The sequence below is a fragment of the Anser brachyrhynchus genome, assembly GCF_964034855.1.
Source record: "Anser brachyrhynchus genome assembly, chromosome: 5".
Classification (NCBI taxonomy): domain Eukaryota; kingdom Metazoa; phylum Chordata; class Aves; order Anseriformes; family Anatidae; genus Anser; species Anser brachyrhynchus.
In genome coordinates this window covers 42,387,591-42,404,784 of record NC_137699.1, presented here as the reverse complement: position 1 = coordinate 42,404,784, position 17,194 = coordinate 42,387,591, and the positions used below count along the sequence as shown (strand labels likewise).

Here is a 17,194-nt window from a genome sequence, read left to right as displayed (position 1 = left end):
GTAAATTTCATATATACTGCCCTGTTTAGCAAGAGTTATCATATCTTCATTACTTCATAACTTCATTATTTCTCTGAAATGTTACTGGAGTATAGAATTTATAACAGAATCCATTCTGCAGACTTTCATTTCCAGCACTATGATGACACACTCGAGGAATGAGGAAGCAATTCTCATGGAAGCACAAATCTGAGAGGACTTAGTTTGTTTAATAAGACCAAGCATGGGTTTGTTTTTTTCACAACATATTTTCTAATCTTCTGCCCAGACTCACTTTCTTCTACAAAAAGGACTTTAGCAATGTTCTTGTTTAGCAATGTTCTCACAGAAAATCAAAATTCTGGTGACTGTAAACACTTCCAATTAACAATATGACAAAAATCTATTTTCATGAGATTTACTCTTTCCAGCGTACCTCATCCCAGCTCACTGCTGACACAGAAGTTTGTGACAGATTTTTCTGTTGTCACAGGGACTGCAGCGTACATACCTGCTGTGTAAGGAGACTGATGTGGCTTGGTGGGGAATACTGACAAGCTGCTTGCTTTTCTGCCAGCTGTTGCAGTTCTGCTGCTACCATACTGGGGCTGTAACGTTTGCCCTGAGAAGTAGCGTCTTCTGTATCTTTGTGTATCCCAGCTGGGCCCACATGCTGTCCACCTGGACTGCGATGGCACAAACCTACCAAACAAACATCTGGTCATGCTTAGTTAGCAGCATCATAAAGATCAAACCATTCTATGGTTCCAAGGTCCCTTCCAACTCATCTAGTTCCAAACCCCGCCATGGGCAGGGACACCTTCTACTAGATCGGGTTGCTCAAAGTCCCATCCTTGAACACTTCCAGGAAGGAGGCATCAACGACCTCTCTGAACAACCTGTTCTAGTATTTAACCACCCTCATAGTAAAGAGTTTCTTCCTTATATTTAATCTAAACCTACCCTCTTTTAGTATATTTAGTATATTTTAGTATATTATATTTGATCTAAACCTACCCTCTTTTAGTTTAAAACCATTACCCCTTGTCCTATCACCACACACTCTAGTAAAGAGGGTATAGTCTCCCCATCTTTCTTGCAGGCCCCCTTTAGGTATTGGAAGGCTACAAGAAGATCTTCCCAAAGACTTCTCTTCTCTAGGCTGAACAACCCCAACTCTGACAGGAGAGATGCTCCAGCCCTCTGAACATTTTTGTGGTCCTCTTCTGGATCCACCCTAATACTATGTCAGACTTTTTCTCAGCTTGCTGATCATACAGACAAAAAAGCAGGTATGATACTTCTTACAGATTTTAGGGAGAATACAGCTTTCTGTTCTGCACAGGTTTTATATATAGGTAATATATATTTATTTATATAATTATTATTATATATTATTATATAATATATATTTTATATATAGGTAATATATATTACCTATATGAGCTTTTGTCAATGCCAAACCCCCATTCTCCTCATTATAATGCATCTAATAGCACCCACTGCCAGAGAATGCTGGCTGGCTATTATGTAAGTTAAATCTATAATGATTTTCCTTGAAAACAAATGGATTTCTTCAAATAATGTACTCAATTGGGAAGTCAGATTTATTTTAATGCTAGAAAGCTTGTCACTATATAGAGTTGCTGTATAGCAACTCTAGTGAAAACGTGCTGACTGATGTATAATCCAAAGCAAATGCACATCAAAGAAATGCGTGTTACCGGGAACACAGCTGTTAGCCTCTGTATGCTTCCTAAAACTTTCTTAACATGTTACAGTCTGCATCCATAAATCTCTACAGTTTCTTCCACCCTTCAGATTCCTTACACTCTAAAGATGCATTGCTTAACTATGTCCTATCTTAGGACAGTAAACGCGTAGTCTCTGGGTCTTGTTTTTAGGATACTCTTGATCACAACAGTTCTGAAAGGTCCTAGAGAATGAGATACAATACCAATCCACTCATGTCTTTCTATTTTTAGAGCTCTTGCCACACCTTTAAGTATTAAAACATTATGAGGTTTCATTAATGGATTTCTGTGTGAGAGGAATACAATGAACGAAGAACAACACAGACCGAGACAGGACTTCTGCTAACCAAAACTACTTAAAAATCACTAAAGCTAAACCAGAGATCAGTAATGCAATCAAGTAAAAGTATACAATACTTCATTTCTAGCTTTTTCAGAAGAAGTTCAATTCTCTGTTCATCTGCTCAATAAAAGGGCATCTTTGGCCAACAAGGGCTGCTTCCTGCATTCTTGCCTTCCATGAGAAATTTATCACCATTGGAACAAGACTCATAATTCTAGAAATGTGAAATTACCACCTATTCCAGAAGAGAGATTACAAAATCTTTATAGTGAACTAGCTGGTTATTAAACAACATAGAACACTCACCTGCTTTTGCAGATGATGGGCGGGACAATCTTTGGCTGTAGATCTGAGCGGCTCTCTGCAAAGACGAGAATGGGCCAAGGGTGTAGCTACCAGAACGACAACGATGTAACCCTGCAAGGCTAGAAGCCTCACTGGACACTGGATTTGTGAAGACAGAAGAGCTGTCAGGTGCTGTGATCTGGCTCTGGGAGGAAGGTAGGGAAGATGAAGACTGAATCAGCCTGGGACCAACTGGGGGAACCGGCAATGAGTGGTAACCAGGCACCTGTGGATTTCCAGATGCTGCAGGTTGAGATGGTAACTGGGAACTGGTACTTCTCTGGAACACGGTACCAGAAACAGAGGAAGAAGCACTAGAAGGGCTGCACCGAGGCAATTTCTGTTCAGCATTTAAGGAGAAGGTGGGTTCTTCTGGAACTAGAAAGAGATGATGAATACACTACATGAGAAAAGCTGCCTTTGAGGTCCTTTGGATAACAACAACATACTTGAGCTGCCCCTATTCATAGACCCACCGAAGCCGAGATGATCTCATCTATCAGTAAAGACAAGAGGCAGCTCTACATCATGAATATTCTCCTTCAATGACTGCCATATCTAGATTATTCCCCACAGAAGAGGAGCTAATTCACTCGTACTGCTCACTCTATGGTACCTGCCTTAGGTCTAAAATAAAAAAAATGCAGAATCTTCCCCAAAATTGGGCATTCAAATACCTCAGTTTGAACCCACAGATTCTAACCTCTATTTACAACCATATTAAAAACAGTAGATTAATTCATTTTTTTCTTGATAATGAATGAAGCCAGTTCACTTACAGGTTGATTTAACTTCTTTGGATTTATAGCGTCTTGCTCGTCCTTCTGCAGGCAAATCTGCAACTGAATTTTTGGGTTGATCACCTTTTATTTTTTTCATCACTTCAGGATGCTCTATAACAAAATCCAGGAGTTCGGAATTAGAATAATTCAAACTGGGATGCCACTGGAATGGGACTTTTTAAACATCGCTATAATGGACTTTCTTGCTAATATTTTAGACCACACAACTCTGTTGATCACAATTATGCTGTCATGTACAGTAGCATGGACTACTGGATGTGAACAGCCAGCACCGCACTGCCTTCCATGGAATGCCTAATTATACTCGAATACACAGGCTCTACTCTCTAGTGGGTATGCTCACTGTAGGCAGCACAACTTAATAAGCCTCAGTTTCTTTCATCCCTTATTTTGATTTCAGAATTTCACATTTCAAATCTCAGTGTCTTCCAGTTTCCACATTTTGATTTCAGTCACGAGCCACCACATCCAGTTCCTTATAAAGCCTAGTCACAATTCATCCCATTTCACTTCACTAAAAGAAGATTGGATTGCAGTTACTCTAGTCTGCATCACAAAGAATCATTGGGGATTAAAAAGAAAGAAAAAAAAAGATACACAGTCTCCAAAACTCTGAATAATTTTCTGTAGGGGCTGTTCACTTTCCATAGACTAAACTGAAATTGAATTAGTCTGGGCAACATCATATCAGAGCAGCCTGCAATACTCACCGGCTTGAGGCTGATTTTCTGACTGGTTACTGGTGTTCCTGGGTTTTGTAGTTCTGGAGTTTGTTCCTAGGAAGACGCTTGCTGACTTATTTTTCTGGGTGTAAAATGTCAGCACTTCCTCCAGCTCACTCTCACTACAATAAGGAGAAAAGAATGGAACTAAATGAGGTCTCTAAGATTTTCTGCCTTCACGGAACAATCAAATAGGAGAGACAATAAGGAGGTTAAAGAGAAAAGTGAGAAAATGGTGCGGCTATACAAGTTATTTGCATAGTTCTACAGGGTAAGAGGTGAAGCCTTGGTTAAACCTGAGTTTCCCACTAAAATACCATTCTTTTATGCAGTAGAAAATTCAAGGCACCCAGCAACCTACCCAGGATAATAATGAGCAAGTGAAAATTCTAAACTCATTCTGGGGGAGATTGATCCAACAGGAAAGAATCAATTCTCAGTTAAATTAGTTAATTTTCCCCAGGTGCTCTCTAGGACAAGCAGCTGTCATGTTCATGTGAGAAATCATCCCAGCCTGTTTAAGGTCATCATTAGTAGTTTCAATACAGAAGTAAAGAGAGAATAGGAAAGAGCTTGTTAATTAGCCAAAACTGCAGCACAAACAAGCAGAACAGTCAATATTTTTGTGAATCTCACAAAACTTGCATATGTGTCTTTTATTATTTTCTTGACAAGAAGAGAGTAACTGAGAGTTTGGATCTTCAGGGTATGCTGTACAGTTCACCTATCCAAAAGCAATGAAAGTAAGGTGAAAAGGAAACATAAGAGTGAAGAGTTGGTGGAAAGATGCTTTCAGCTTTAAGTGAGTTTACCAGCACAAGGATACACTTTTGCATTGCAATGAGGATATTTAGAAGCAATTGTAACAGCATGTATGTAACTAAACACAGTACATCCATGTAATATCAAAGCTACAGATTGACTGGGACAACCCCACTTACTACATGGTAACATTTATTACCCATCTTCTCCTGTGTGCCTGTACTGCAGAACACTCAAAAGTATAAAACTGTCCCGTTTTCTTGGCTGCATATGACTAGCTTGATGATTTAAGCTTCAAGCATAAAGCAAAGTATAGCTGTCAGCTATCAGAGTTCTCAAACATACTTAGTACCTCTTAAGAAGCAAAAAGATAATCACTTGAAACTGTTCTTTATCACTAGGGCCAGCAAAAATCTCCAGCTCCAGCCTACACTGTGCATCAGGCCATGATGACGTGGTAGTCAATAACACAGAGTATGCAGTTCTGCCCTAAACAGCCATCTCTTTCAGCATTTCCGGTAAAAGGAAAATGGCCTGCCCTAGGAGACAACAGCAATTGTAGTGGTGAGAGATGTCAGAGAACCAAGAGCATATTGTGGACCCACGTAATCTGCATTTCTGCTGACAGGAGAAGATATTATGATATATGGTAGTCATATCTTGAGTGTCATTCTTCTCTAGAACACTATTTATCTGAAAGGCGGCAAGTTTTTTCTTGGAGCCTGTAAATCTGTTGCTGTAATGACTCCAATTATATCAGCAAAATATAAAATTCATTGTGCTTGTGAGAATGTAGCAAAGGAGGTTGTGAAGCCTCCTGAATGTAGCTGAGAAGACTCAGCTATCACCCACTTTAGATCAGTCACTAAGAATGCTATTTCCAAAGAGCGGAAAACAAAGAACAATTTCATAATTGATTGTAAGAAAGAAGGAAGCAGTGACTGTGAACTTTATTAGAGAAGATTGAAATGCATTAAAAGGGCAGATGAACTCTAGCTGTCCAGATAGTAACACTGGTCCTTGCCAATATAAGCATATCATATATAGGTCAAATAAAGGAGTCAAAAGGAATCAGATTTTGTGCTCAAGAATCAGAAACTTGAGGAAGTAATTCTGGTTCACTGAATCATTTCAAACCTCTCCATAGTCAGAGGGCTATAACACCATTGTTTTTCCTACAATACCAAAGGGCACGAAGAGCAATTACCTGTTTTCAAAATACATTTCCCAGCAGACTCTTGTACGAAAGTCAGATAGTTCTGAGTGTACAAAGTTAGAAAACGTGGCGTTTTCTCTTGCTAAAGTAACTGCTTGCACTGAACTCACTTAGCAAGCCAAGTAAAAGGCTAGGATGATGACAGGGAGTTTAATTCCCTTTTTTCCTCATCTCAGAGGGTGTAGTCCTGAAGGGTTGCTGAAGGAGAGGCAGAAAGCATGAAATCTGTTTCTGGGATCAGAAATTTGAGAGCCAGAGCCACAACAGTCATTCCACCACAGCAGTTCAAGGTCATCTGAACATTAGCTCTAGTCTCCTCCTTGCAAATACTTCTGCATTTGCTCCAGCATCACTGGAAAGTAGACCATAGCTCACCAGCATCAGGTTAGAATTTACTAAGACCAGGGCAGTGTTGTCCTTTGGGGATCTACTTAATGGTCAAAACATCTATTGTATGCCCTTCTCTATGCACCAGATGCTGACTCAACAAGCATTTGGTTGCTGGAAGGGAAAAAACAGAAGAGACAAGTTTGCTGTCCCTCAGCAGGAGAAGGTGCTAATGTCAGTAAAGGTATCTAGAGGCACAATCCCATCATCTTCAGGGTTGGGAGATCCTTTACCAAAGGGAATAAAACTCATTCCTACCTTGCTCTGGTAATAAAGTTCTGAAAACCTTCAGGATTCACTCCCTCCTCCTCCTCTTCCTGTTTCTTTTTTGATTGCTTCTGAACCATCTGCTCTGTTTCCTGTGAATAAGCAGTATTAGTAAGTCTCTCTGTGTAGTTATTCTAGGTACTGTAGCATAGCTGCCACATAGAGAAGACAAAAAGCAATTCCACGGAATCTAAGAAGAAGAACATCAACTCCAAAGTGACAAATTTTAAGTGTATTTCACTATGTGTGTAGAGAGCCCCAGAGATAGCAGGCTAAACATACACTACACCTCATTCATCTACCTGACATAACTTACTAGAGTTGACTTGCTGAGAAGATATGAAAGTTTGACAAATATGTGCTTCTACTTCAGATATATCCTTTGCTTGCACATAAGAGAGGATGGAGGGGAAATAAATCATTCTTTGCAGATATTAGGTCCTCTTTCTACTTTTGCTGTCTCTGTCACGAATAGAGTTCCTCACAATAGCTTTTATTTGAGCATCTGTCCCAGAAGGAGATATTCAGGAGGAGAGGAGAACAGAAATGTAAAATTAAATGGGAGAAACTAAATCAAGGAGGTTGCAAAGGGCATCTACATTCCCTGCTGTAAACTAAGAGTTCTCCTCTTGAGTTAATTTCTTTTGTCATACAGCAAATCGCTGAGGTCTTATCTACATACAAATAACATACTGCATAGCAAAAGCAAATACAGTAAAACAGTACAGCCTGTGACAAATACACACATACACTAGAATATACTGTAATAAAAGATGATAAACCTTTCTGAGAATGGGAGCAAGCTATCAGATATAAGTGACCCTTATATTTTACACTAGTTGTTACAACTAGAATTTGTTGGCACTAGAGGTTGTATACAAACACTGCTGTTAATAAAATAAAAATAATAAAAAAACAGGCTACAGACCTATCTGAAATACTAATACCAACATATAAGCTTTAGTTGACCAGACTTAACCTTAACTTCACTGCTTCTTACTGCTACTTCAAGCTTTCCCAGGACAAAATGGTCAGATATATCTTGTGAAAGATAATTCACGAATCGGGAGAAAAGGCCACTCTGGGAACCGTGTCTACGGTAGAAGTAGAAGCCTTGACAATACGCAGTTTGTTTTACTTAGTTTGCTGGAGGCAGTGTTTTTTCTTCTGTGTCAATACAGAAGATGCAGAACAGCTAGTAGGAGTCCCTTGCTAAATGCAAAGTTACAAGTCAGTTAAAGAATTCTATATGTTGAAATCAGACACCAAAAAACCCCCTCATAAGCCAAGAGTCTCTCAATAGCTTAAACAAGTATGTCCTAAAACCTCAAATGATCTGTTTTCAAGCGTTTTAACAAAGAAAATGTTTATGCAGTGATGTATTATTACCAGTTACACAGCTTTATTTTGTGAATTTATTTGAGAGTTGGCAGAAAATCCTAGTGTTTGAATACAATTCGATTGGGAAATTATATCCAAAGCAGTTGCATTCTTAACTCACCACTGAGCCACCTGAGTGTTTTGCAATTGCTCCTAACACAGTAATCCAGTGAACACTAGGCAACAAGACACTTCCTGGAATAGATTTGGTTCAATACCAACCTTGCTTTGACAGATCAAGTTACTAGATGTCAATTCTGAAAAGGTACTGCAAGTGAACACCCTCTATTAACAAGTAGGAGCTCGGAGGCTCAGCCTCTGAAAGCAAAATTCAAACTACCCTTGTTCTAACACCAAAGAAATGCAAGGGGAAGGGGAAGCTGTATTTGCAAAACAAGGATTAGCATGAGACCACTATGCTAAGAACATCATCTTCAAAAATGAAAGAGGTGAGAATTATTAAAGTTGGGATTTACTTCTCCTTGTCACTTAGCATACAGAGCTCTACGCTATAGATGGCTAGCACTCCTTAAGTATACCAAATGAATGGTAAATATATATATATATGTACAGTATGTGAAATATATATTTAATCTCTGTAGAAGAATCATAAAAACAGGAAGAAATGGGAAGGGGCCTTACAAAACTCTAGAACTAAAGACAAACCAACGAAAAAGCAAACTGCCAGTTAAATTCCCATTCTTTGATTTTTATTATTTTGTTTTTAACTTTTATGGACATGATTACTGGACTACACATATAACATAGTAATGCTGTTGTCTATCTGACAATTTGGACAGATAAACTGCCATTACTAGATGCCTAACTACAAACAGACTGTGTAAATTACAGAACAGAGCCCTTAAAACAACTTTGTCTTGACTATGACAGCAGCCAGCAGCAGATACATTAGAAGAAGATAATAGAAATCAAATCACTAACAGCACTATGGTAAACTGCCTCATAATAATTTCTTACACAAGTTAGATTAAAAAATAATACATTTAAACCAAAGGCATTTCCAAGGGGTCCTAAGCTTCAGAATTCCTTAATAACTTGGCAGTTATATATGAATGGGTGACTCATATCTATCTCCCGGCCCTTAATATGCAATAACCACAGTAGACACCGCTGTTGGAACTGCTGGAGTCTAGCAGCCCTGGATACTCCACTATTTTTCTTCTAGAATATCATACGCCAACAAGATCCACTGTGGTACTGCAAAAGCAGCAAAGCTTGAAGGCACTGAAGTGAACTAAGTACCTTAGCCCTACCTTAGTTCAGTGGTGTAAACTATCAGAAGAAGAATCCAGAGTTAATCACCTTGTTATAATAGATTATGAACTTGCCCAGCTGGTGAGCCAGGATACGACGACGATCATTTAGTCCCAAATGCCGGCTGGGGAGCAACACTCTCAAGGACTGCTGAAGATTGCTGGCAGCTCGCTTCAGAAAGCGTACCACAAGCTCCTGCAAGCAAGGAAGACGGAGTTAAAAATGGAGCAGCTGCGAGATGTGGGGAAAAGAGAACAAAGGGACTACATCAGCTCCTGATTGGCAAGTACAAAACATACTGTCTGTGTCTAATGCGCTGACAACTGGCAGACAAAAGCTTTCTGTAACGTGCATTTTTAACATAGGCCTATAAATCCAAGACCGTGGAGAGGAATGATGCTGTGCCTTGTCTGAGGTGAGGCAGAACTGAGAACACCTGATGAGCATTTGTCTGAAAAAAGCACAAAGCAGCAACAACATAGAATAACCTGTGAAGTCCAGTGCTTTTGGAGAACATCTCCAAAAGACAACCTGTAATGTGTTAAAGAAGGCCAGTAATGAAGTGTATACACTGACATAAAACCCCCTGAGCACTATCACAGGGAAGGGAATCTTGGTCAGGTATTTCCACTATGGTAATGTATCCCCATTTCAGCACTTTTCATATATGTACATTATCACCATAGCTTCTCCACAGCAACAGATGGTTACATCTACAGCCGTGTAATTCCAGTCCCCCAACCAAGCAGGCTCCACGTCTGTGTGCAGCCTCCAGTGGGGGAAACTCATGGCATGTCAGATCCTAAGGCAAGATAGATCCTGTGGGTGTTTTGAACCCTTTCTGTCTCCCCTCTGGATTTTCTTTTGGTTAGAAGCACTGCAAATGCATAAATGAGCAGCCTCACATCCAAACTATTGGATTTCACAGCTCGCCTCTCACTGCCATTACTCCAGGCTGGTTTGATCTGTTATTTTAAATATTATTCCTCACAGCACAGCAGACAAAGTGACTCTCAAAAAGCCAGTTTTAATTTCTACTTGGAAGGAGCAGGGGTAACATTTTCCACTGAGTCGACTGATTATTCCTGACACACACTTTTATCTCTGAACTGCACTGGCTGTTTCCCTGAAACATGCATTCAGCAAGAACACATTTGCATTTGCAGAAAACTCAAGAGGCTGTTGTACAAAGCTCTTTTAGGAAGGTTTTACAAGGGAATCTGGGCTTGCTGCACTCTAAGATGCATATATACCAAATATATGCATCTTAAAATATTTCCTAGAAAAATATATCACATTGCTTTAAAGCAAAAACAAACAAAAAATAAAAAAATCTATGCTAGACAGTAATTTTCTCTTCTCAGCATTTCTTACTTTTTCTTCTCTATCTAGAATACACAAAACACTCCTAAATGCAGATGCCCATGAAGAAAAAAACAGTCCATCAGAGAAAAAGCTTAACTGGATACCTGTTCTATTTGAGTGGATGTGTGGTTTGTTTAACGAATCACAGCAGGAACCAGATGCTGCTAAATAATCTTAAAGAATCTCAGACAGAAGAGTTCAAAACAAGTTCAGCTCAGAGCTGGGAGATCCAGTGAAGTAGAACCATTGAAAGATTTGAGCAGCTCAGGTGTCAACCACACTAGTCATCTAGTGTCTACTCTGTCACTTCTCAGATGTCAGTCAGCATTCCTACCTTGTTTTTATGTTAAAAATACAGCACTGGCAACTAGACAGGCAAGTATAATAATCTCAAGGTACTTTTGGACTTCATTTTTTCCAACCAACCTCAAAACTCAGGGTAGATTTCAGATTCTCTAGACCAACACAAAGCTTCTTACCATCTGCTCATCTTCTTTGGCAACCCAGGCAGCATTCTGGAACTGGTCACCAGCCTCCTTCATCAGTCGCAACTGAACATGCTGTAGATAGGCAGAGAAAGCCCTGCGAGCCTGCACTTTGCTGTGGACCAAGAAAAACACAGTCAGATACCCTCAGAGTAGTAACAGAAAGAAATACAACAGTCAGGCACAGCTTACGGAGTATATTCAGCAAAGACCTTGTAGGTACAAAAATGTTGAAGCTCAAGAACAGAAGAACAACTTCGCCCCACCAGTATTTTCACCCTACCAGTATTTTCTTCACCAAGATAGGTGACGTAGTCTAAGAGATACAACAGACAGCAGATGTCCTTTAAGTTCTAAGACCACCTCTAAAAACTGAGTGCTCTCCTTGCCTTCTCACAGCCTTAGCAACTCTCCTCCAAAAGCCAACATTACAAAAATCAGTAAAACTGTGTCTTTTTAAACCCAGTTCAAGGCTCTCCTGGACCTCTGTCTACACAAGCATTTTGAACACCACAACAACAGACCATAAATTAAACGAAGGGCATAACACCACTGCCAGAGTTGTAACAAAGGCCTTGCAATTCCCATTGGAAATGACAGAATTAAATCTGTGCAAGTGAACTCTTCCCCTGCTGGCCCAATAACACAGGCCAAATTCATTGAGCAAGGCACCACTGAAGGAAGAAAAAACATCAGTAAATCTGCTGTGCAGCTGGCTGAGCACATTGGGAAGCTGTGAGCATGAATTGAGAAGGACAGGAAGGAACATATTGATTCTCATTCCCTCACAATAGTAGTCACTTTAACATATTCATTTGTTGCAAGAGAAATTGCTGAAAGCTTTGGCTATTTCTGTTCAGTGTCATCTTGGCCGAAACCCTCTTGTCCAGCATTCTGTTCTCCCACTCCCTACTCTTCATCACAGATTCCTCTACAGTCACTGCAAGCTGTCCCTTGCATTGTCAAGCACACTTTCTCCATCCCTTTTCATAAGAACATAGAGGCAGATGGGCTTTAGCATCAGTGACAGATTCCCCTTCTGTCTCAGGCTCTGACATAACCTTTTCTATAAAATTATCACATTTCATCTTAAAACAAATAAGATTTTTCAACCCATTACCTTCCTGGCATGTTATTCCAGAACTGTTTTAATAATAAGGAACCTTCTTTTACTACCCAGCCTAGCTGCATTCACGGACAATTTATATTTGCTTTCTCTTTTTTCAGCATTACCCTATATCTTAAATAATTTTATCCCTGATGGGTTTCCCACCTGGAATGCATTTATTAACAGCAATCACATCGTTTTCATTTTATTAGCATAAACTATTAGATTGTCAGTCAAAGAACCCTGACCACGATGAGACTAGCAGCTCCTCTCCACCTGTTCCAGCCACAATTCACCCTCCATGAACATGTGGAGGTTTGGAACTGTACACCGTACGTGAAGTCTCAGAAATATCTCAAGCAATAAAGCCTAGACCACATTCGGTATTTTCATGCATGCATGAGCTAGGGTTTCACAAACCTGTGATCAACAAGCATGGAAGGTATTTTACCTTATAATTCATTTTCACTTGAACATCCAGCCGGTACAATTTCTGCTGTAAATTACAAGCTTGTAAGAGCTTGCCCTTATATTTTGTGCTACTGAACTTCATCCTAGTTATATTATTCCTGTCCTCAAGGTCATCCAGTTCTTCCCATATTTATTCCACTACTTTTCTCTCATGGTATAACTCCCAAGTCTTTTCCATCAGCAAACTTCATTAGTTGATTTCCACCTTTTACATCTTTCCTGAACTGATTATTAAAACCAGTCTCAAACCTATCCCTGAGGAACCTCACCATTTGTTGTCTACTTGTTCTCTGCTTCTTCGGAATCTTCTCAGACACTTATATGGTCCTCTTAACTCTATGTACACAAGTCCCTGAGACTTCATTAAAGCATCAGCCCAGAAACTTAAATCTTCCTATTTTATATGCCTGTAAATTTCAGGAACACTCCTTTACAGTGCTACAGAAATCATACAACACACTGGTAACTATAAAGATCAATGCATCAATTGCACATCAAACGATGCACATCAATTTCACATATGTTGGGAAATAAGAATTGAAGTTAAAATGTACTATAAATACTCACGCTTCTACCTAATTATAAGCTTTTAATGCTTTTGGAAGACTATGCCCAGCCCAAAGAGGGGCTAAGCAAATGATGAGTTCACAGGTCTCAGACTGACGTAACTGACATCCTCTCCACTGGGAAAACTGTGGCAATAACTAAAAGAAATAACATGATATAACTGCCTGGTTACAATTTGTGTCTTCCAGTGACCTCCAGAATACACCGCAGGCCTTATTACACCTCCACGCTCTATATGCTGCTAGCCACCACAGTTACCTTCCCTTCCCAGGTGACATCAGGAGAACAGCCTGAACCCTGACTAATACTCTAATCACCATGCCAGCATATATCAGAAAAGATTCTCTTCTGGGGGCTCTGTAGGGCTTCCTAGCTTGTTTTAGGTGCAACTCAAACACCTCATGACCATGAGTTCAAGTCTGGTAGGACTTCAGGACCTCCACCATCAGCTTGAGAACAGCAGTACAATTCTTTACCTCTATCTGACACTTCTATGACTCCCTAAACAGGAAACTGGAGAATGTCTTTGAGGTAAATTAAAATGCTGCCTCTCCTCCAGCCTGTGGAATATTGAAACTTGAGGCTGTCTCAGGTTATTTGCAAGAGCAAATAACTCCCTTTACTTTCAACTTTCCTGGGAATGGTACAGTGGGGAACATGGTTCCCCCCATGGCAGGTAGGTTGGAATTAGAATATCTTTAAGGTTCCTCCCAACCCAAAGCATTCTGTGATTCTGTGGTTCATTCCACTGTCAACCTCTCCACCAATAAAGCCCAATGCAAGGAAGGCAGAGAACCTGCTTCACCAGGACAGCTAGAAGGAGAGAGAGAAGTCTTGCCATTTATAAAAAGCTGACTGGAACAGGCCTGGTTTCTTTTGGATGAAAATGTCATTACTTCAGCTCCTCAGCCTGTTGACCCGGCAGCAAAGCTTTCATCAATGACAGATTGGATGAGGCCAAGCCCAGCACAATCCTGCAACATGAAGTCACTGCAAGACTTACACACTTCTGTGGGGGAATCCCAACATCACTGGGTGCTGAGCAAGATTCTGCCAGGAACACCAGACAGAGCTTACGTTCTTGGCAAGAGTCAGTTCTATATATAGGTAGATGACAGCATTGCTATGTCCATCCTCAGACCAGGTTTCAGAATCTTCTGTCATTAGAGCAAGTGTTCTTGCCAGAAGAAAACCTCAAAACAATCCCCAAATCCATGTGATAATTCATAAATCCTCCCAGAAACTAAACAAAGAAGGCAGCAACAAGCAACAATTATTTTATCTATCTTTGGACACTTATTGTGCAAAACAGTATTTCTTATGTAGAAGATGTACAATCTTCCTACACAGATATGTATGATCACTTTTTGTCCTTCATGTCTATCTGCGAATAGGCAGTTTTACTACCCGCATTTAAGGGGGAAGATAACTTCTAAACATTTAGCAGGATCCTGACTGGTATTCTTCTATACAATCTCCTCCAGCATCACCCTTTTTCAAGCAGCTGAGCCATGCATCGGAACATGCTCAGTTCCACACTGTCAAGCTCAACAGCAGGCAATAAAATATTTCAGTAACTTATTTCTCGCAAATGACCTTTTGTCTTGCTCTCAGGAGGTGCTGACCCTGAGCATCAGAAACTGCTGTTAGAGGTAAAAAATTTCATCATACAAAATATAAGCATAAAAAAATAAGAAAATTGTATTTTTATGGAGATGTGGCACTGATGTGTTCCTTCCCAACATTACTTGAATGGCTTAACATGTATTTATACCTATTTATTTAAAAATGCAGAGAATGAAAAGATAAATTTTAGAATTCAATAGCAGACATCTTGCATTAAGACAGCGGCATTTCAGAAGCCCAAGTTGACTGAAGAACAGCTTACATCACCTGATTAAAGAACAGCAATGGAAGCTACAGCTTATGCTTTACACTGATCTAACAGGTCAGGCATTTAGGTAAACTGTCAGTCTCTGCAACTATCTCCCTCCAATTAGTTACTTAGGCAGTCCACAGAGAAAAACCCAGGCCCATTATTCTAGGCTCCTCTTATCTCCTCACACCCATTCGTAATGTGGCACTAAGTCTATATCCCCCATATTTTAAACAGATATTATTTGCCAGTCAAAACTCAGGGCAATATGCAGAAATCTCTCACCTTAAATTTCCATTCTTTTGAAGAATCTGCAGCAAGTTAAACTGAGATTTTGAATCTGTTTTTTCAAGAAGTGGCTCTCCTCCATCTCCAGTTTTCTTATGAAGTTTTTTTGTCAACCGCTCCTTGCAAGTTGTTTTCACCAAGTCAGAGAGCTTTGGCTTGCTTTTCACCTGGGTGTCCGAAAGAGAGCCAATAGCTCCATCTAGCTCTTCATCTGCATCTGCCTCCTCTTCTTCCTCACCTTCTGTGTCTGATCTGAGGGACAGCTTTGTCGGTTCTGACATCCCTGCAGTAGAGAAGAAATCAACTCTGCTGGTTAAAAAAAAAGTAGACAGGGAGACTCTCTATTACCTTTGGTTTACTCCTCAACTCTTCTGCTAGAAGGAAAGACCACTACCATTTTAGAATATCACGGTAGCTATTGCTGCCGTTTATTATTCTTGCTGGCTTTCTGTTTGCACATTAAACAGCTGAGAATCCCATTTTCTGAATTTCACGAGATAAACCAAGGTTCTTAACTTTACAAGCGAAAAATAAAAGAAAGGCATTTTCCTATGCTTCATCCTGGTTCTTTGGCAGGCCTTAAGTTCACCTTTTGGATTTTTGTGCGTCAGGAAAACCAAAGCTAAGAAAACTAAGCTTTCATGTGTGCCAATAAAGATCACATAACATAGCACCAAAAGTAACTGTATAACATACTGACTGCCATGGGAGAGGTTGTATCATGTAGCTACTGGAAAGAGTTTAGATAAAGGCTTAAGGAACAGCCACTTATGAGGATCATTCCTTTCTGTATCCTTTTAAGTCTTTCCCACATTGGTTCAAATAAAAAGGATTTCTCCTTCCAACAGCTTAGAGTCACTGTAATGCAGCAAATGCAGCCTGGAAGGTCCCAGGTTTTCATTTTTCTCTGAAAAGTTGGAGAACTATAGAGGCACATACATACTGACAAATAATTGTACCCAAAATGCAGCTATGAGCCCCTGTTCAAGAAAATATTGATTACATTTAGTCATATATGTGGGGTTGTGAATGGTGGGAATGGAATTCTTAGCATTATAGAACTATTTGGGTTGGAGTCATCTAGTTCCAAACCCTGTCATGGGCTGGGATACCTTCCATGAGACCAGGTTGCTCAAAGCCCCATCCAGCCTGGCCTTAAACACTCCCAGGGATGAGGAATCCACAAATTCTCTGGGCAAAACAAACAAACAAACCAAAACAAACAAAAATGAATTAACCACCCTCTTAATTGTTTTTGACTAGATGCTCATCTAACTCTCTAGTCATTCATACCTGACGATCTTGCCCGTGCTGCTCTAGCCCTGCCATGACATCGCCGGCGCTTCCGTAACTCCAGTGAGACCAGCTTTCTCTCATAAAACAGAGCATGAGAGTCTACAGCTTCCAGCCTCATATCCAGCCTCCCATTAAGACCATCTCTGGAAAGCATAATAGAGAGGGATCCTCAAAAACTCTTTATACTTCTCTCCCTGATGATACAAAAACTCAGAGTGAGTTTCCTCAAAAAACAGTTTTCTTGACATGGGAAAAAAAAAAAGTTATGATCAGTCTAACTTTGCTCCATTTAAAGCTTACGAATGTTTGAAGTGCATCTTGCAAGTACTTCATAGAACATCAGCTCTCAAAACCCCCAAACTCATCTATCTATTTTCATGCTTTAAGGACTAAACAGCATCTGTCCAATATACAGCAGCTCAAGGCAAAATTATTGAGGAAAACTTAACTGAACAGTAGGAATACAAAATAAGGGACAGGAGTATGAAGAGAGCACGTGGACTCC

General features: G+C 40.0%; 1 protein-coding gene across 9 annotated transcripts in view; it reads right to left on the bottom strand.

Annotated features, from left to right (window-relative positions):
• Window positions 1-17,194, bottom strand: part of TTLL5 (tubulin tyrosine ligase like 5) — a 128,596-nt gene that overhangs the window by 67,745 nt on the left and 43,657 nt on the right. For 7 of the 9 annotated variants that reach the window (XR_013952252.1, XM_080595562.1, XM_080595561.1 and 4 more), the window contains 9 exons: window positions 16,687-16,832; window positions 15,391-15,676; window positions 11,078-11,198; window positions 9,282-9,428; window positions 6,570-6,670; window positions 3,935-4,068; window positions 3,201-3,314; window positions 2,383-2,799; window positions 491-681 (listed from right to left, as the gene is read on the bottom strand). Coding sequence is in view for 8 of the 9 variants with exons in the window: in XM_080595562.1 (XP_080451688.1) it covers window positions 491-681; window positions 2,383-2,799; window positions 3,201-3,314; window positions 3,935-4,068; window positions 6,570-6,670; window positions 9,282-9,428; window positions 11,078-11,198; window positions 15,391-15,676; window positions 16,687-16,832 (1,657 nt within the window). In the remaining variant the exon portion in view is untranslated. The remainder of the gene's footprint in view (window positions 1-490; window positions 682-2,382; window positions 2,800-3,200; window positions 3,315-3,934; window positions 4,069-6,569; window positions 6,671-9,281; window positions 9,429-11,077; window positions 11,199-15,390; window positions 15,677-16,686; window positions 16,833-17,194) is intronic. The other 2 variants (XM_080595558.1, XM_080595560.1) reach the window with 2 other exon arrangements.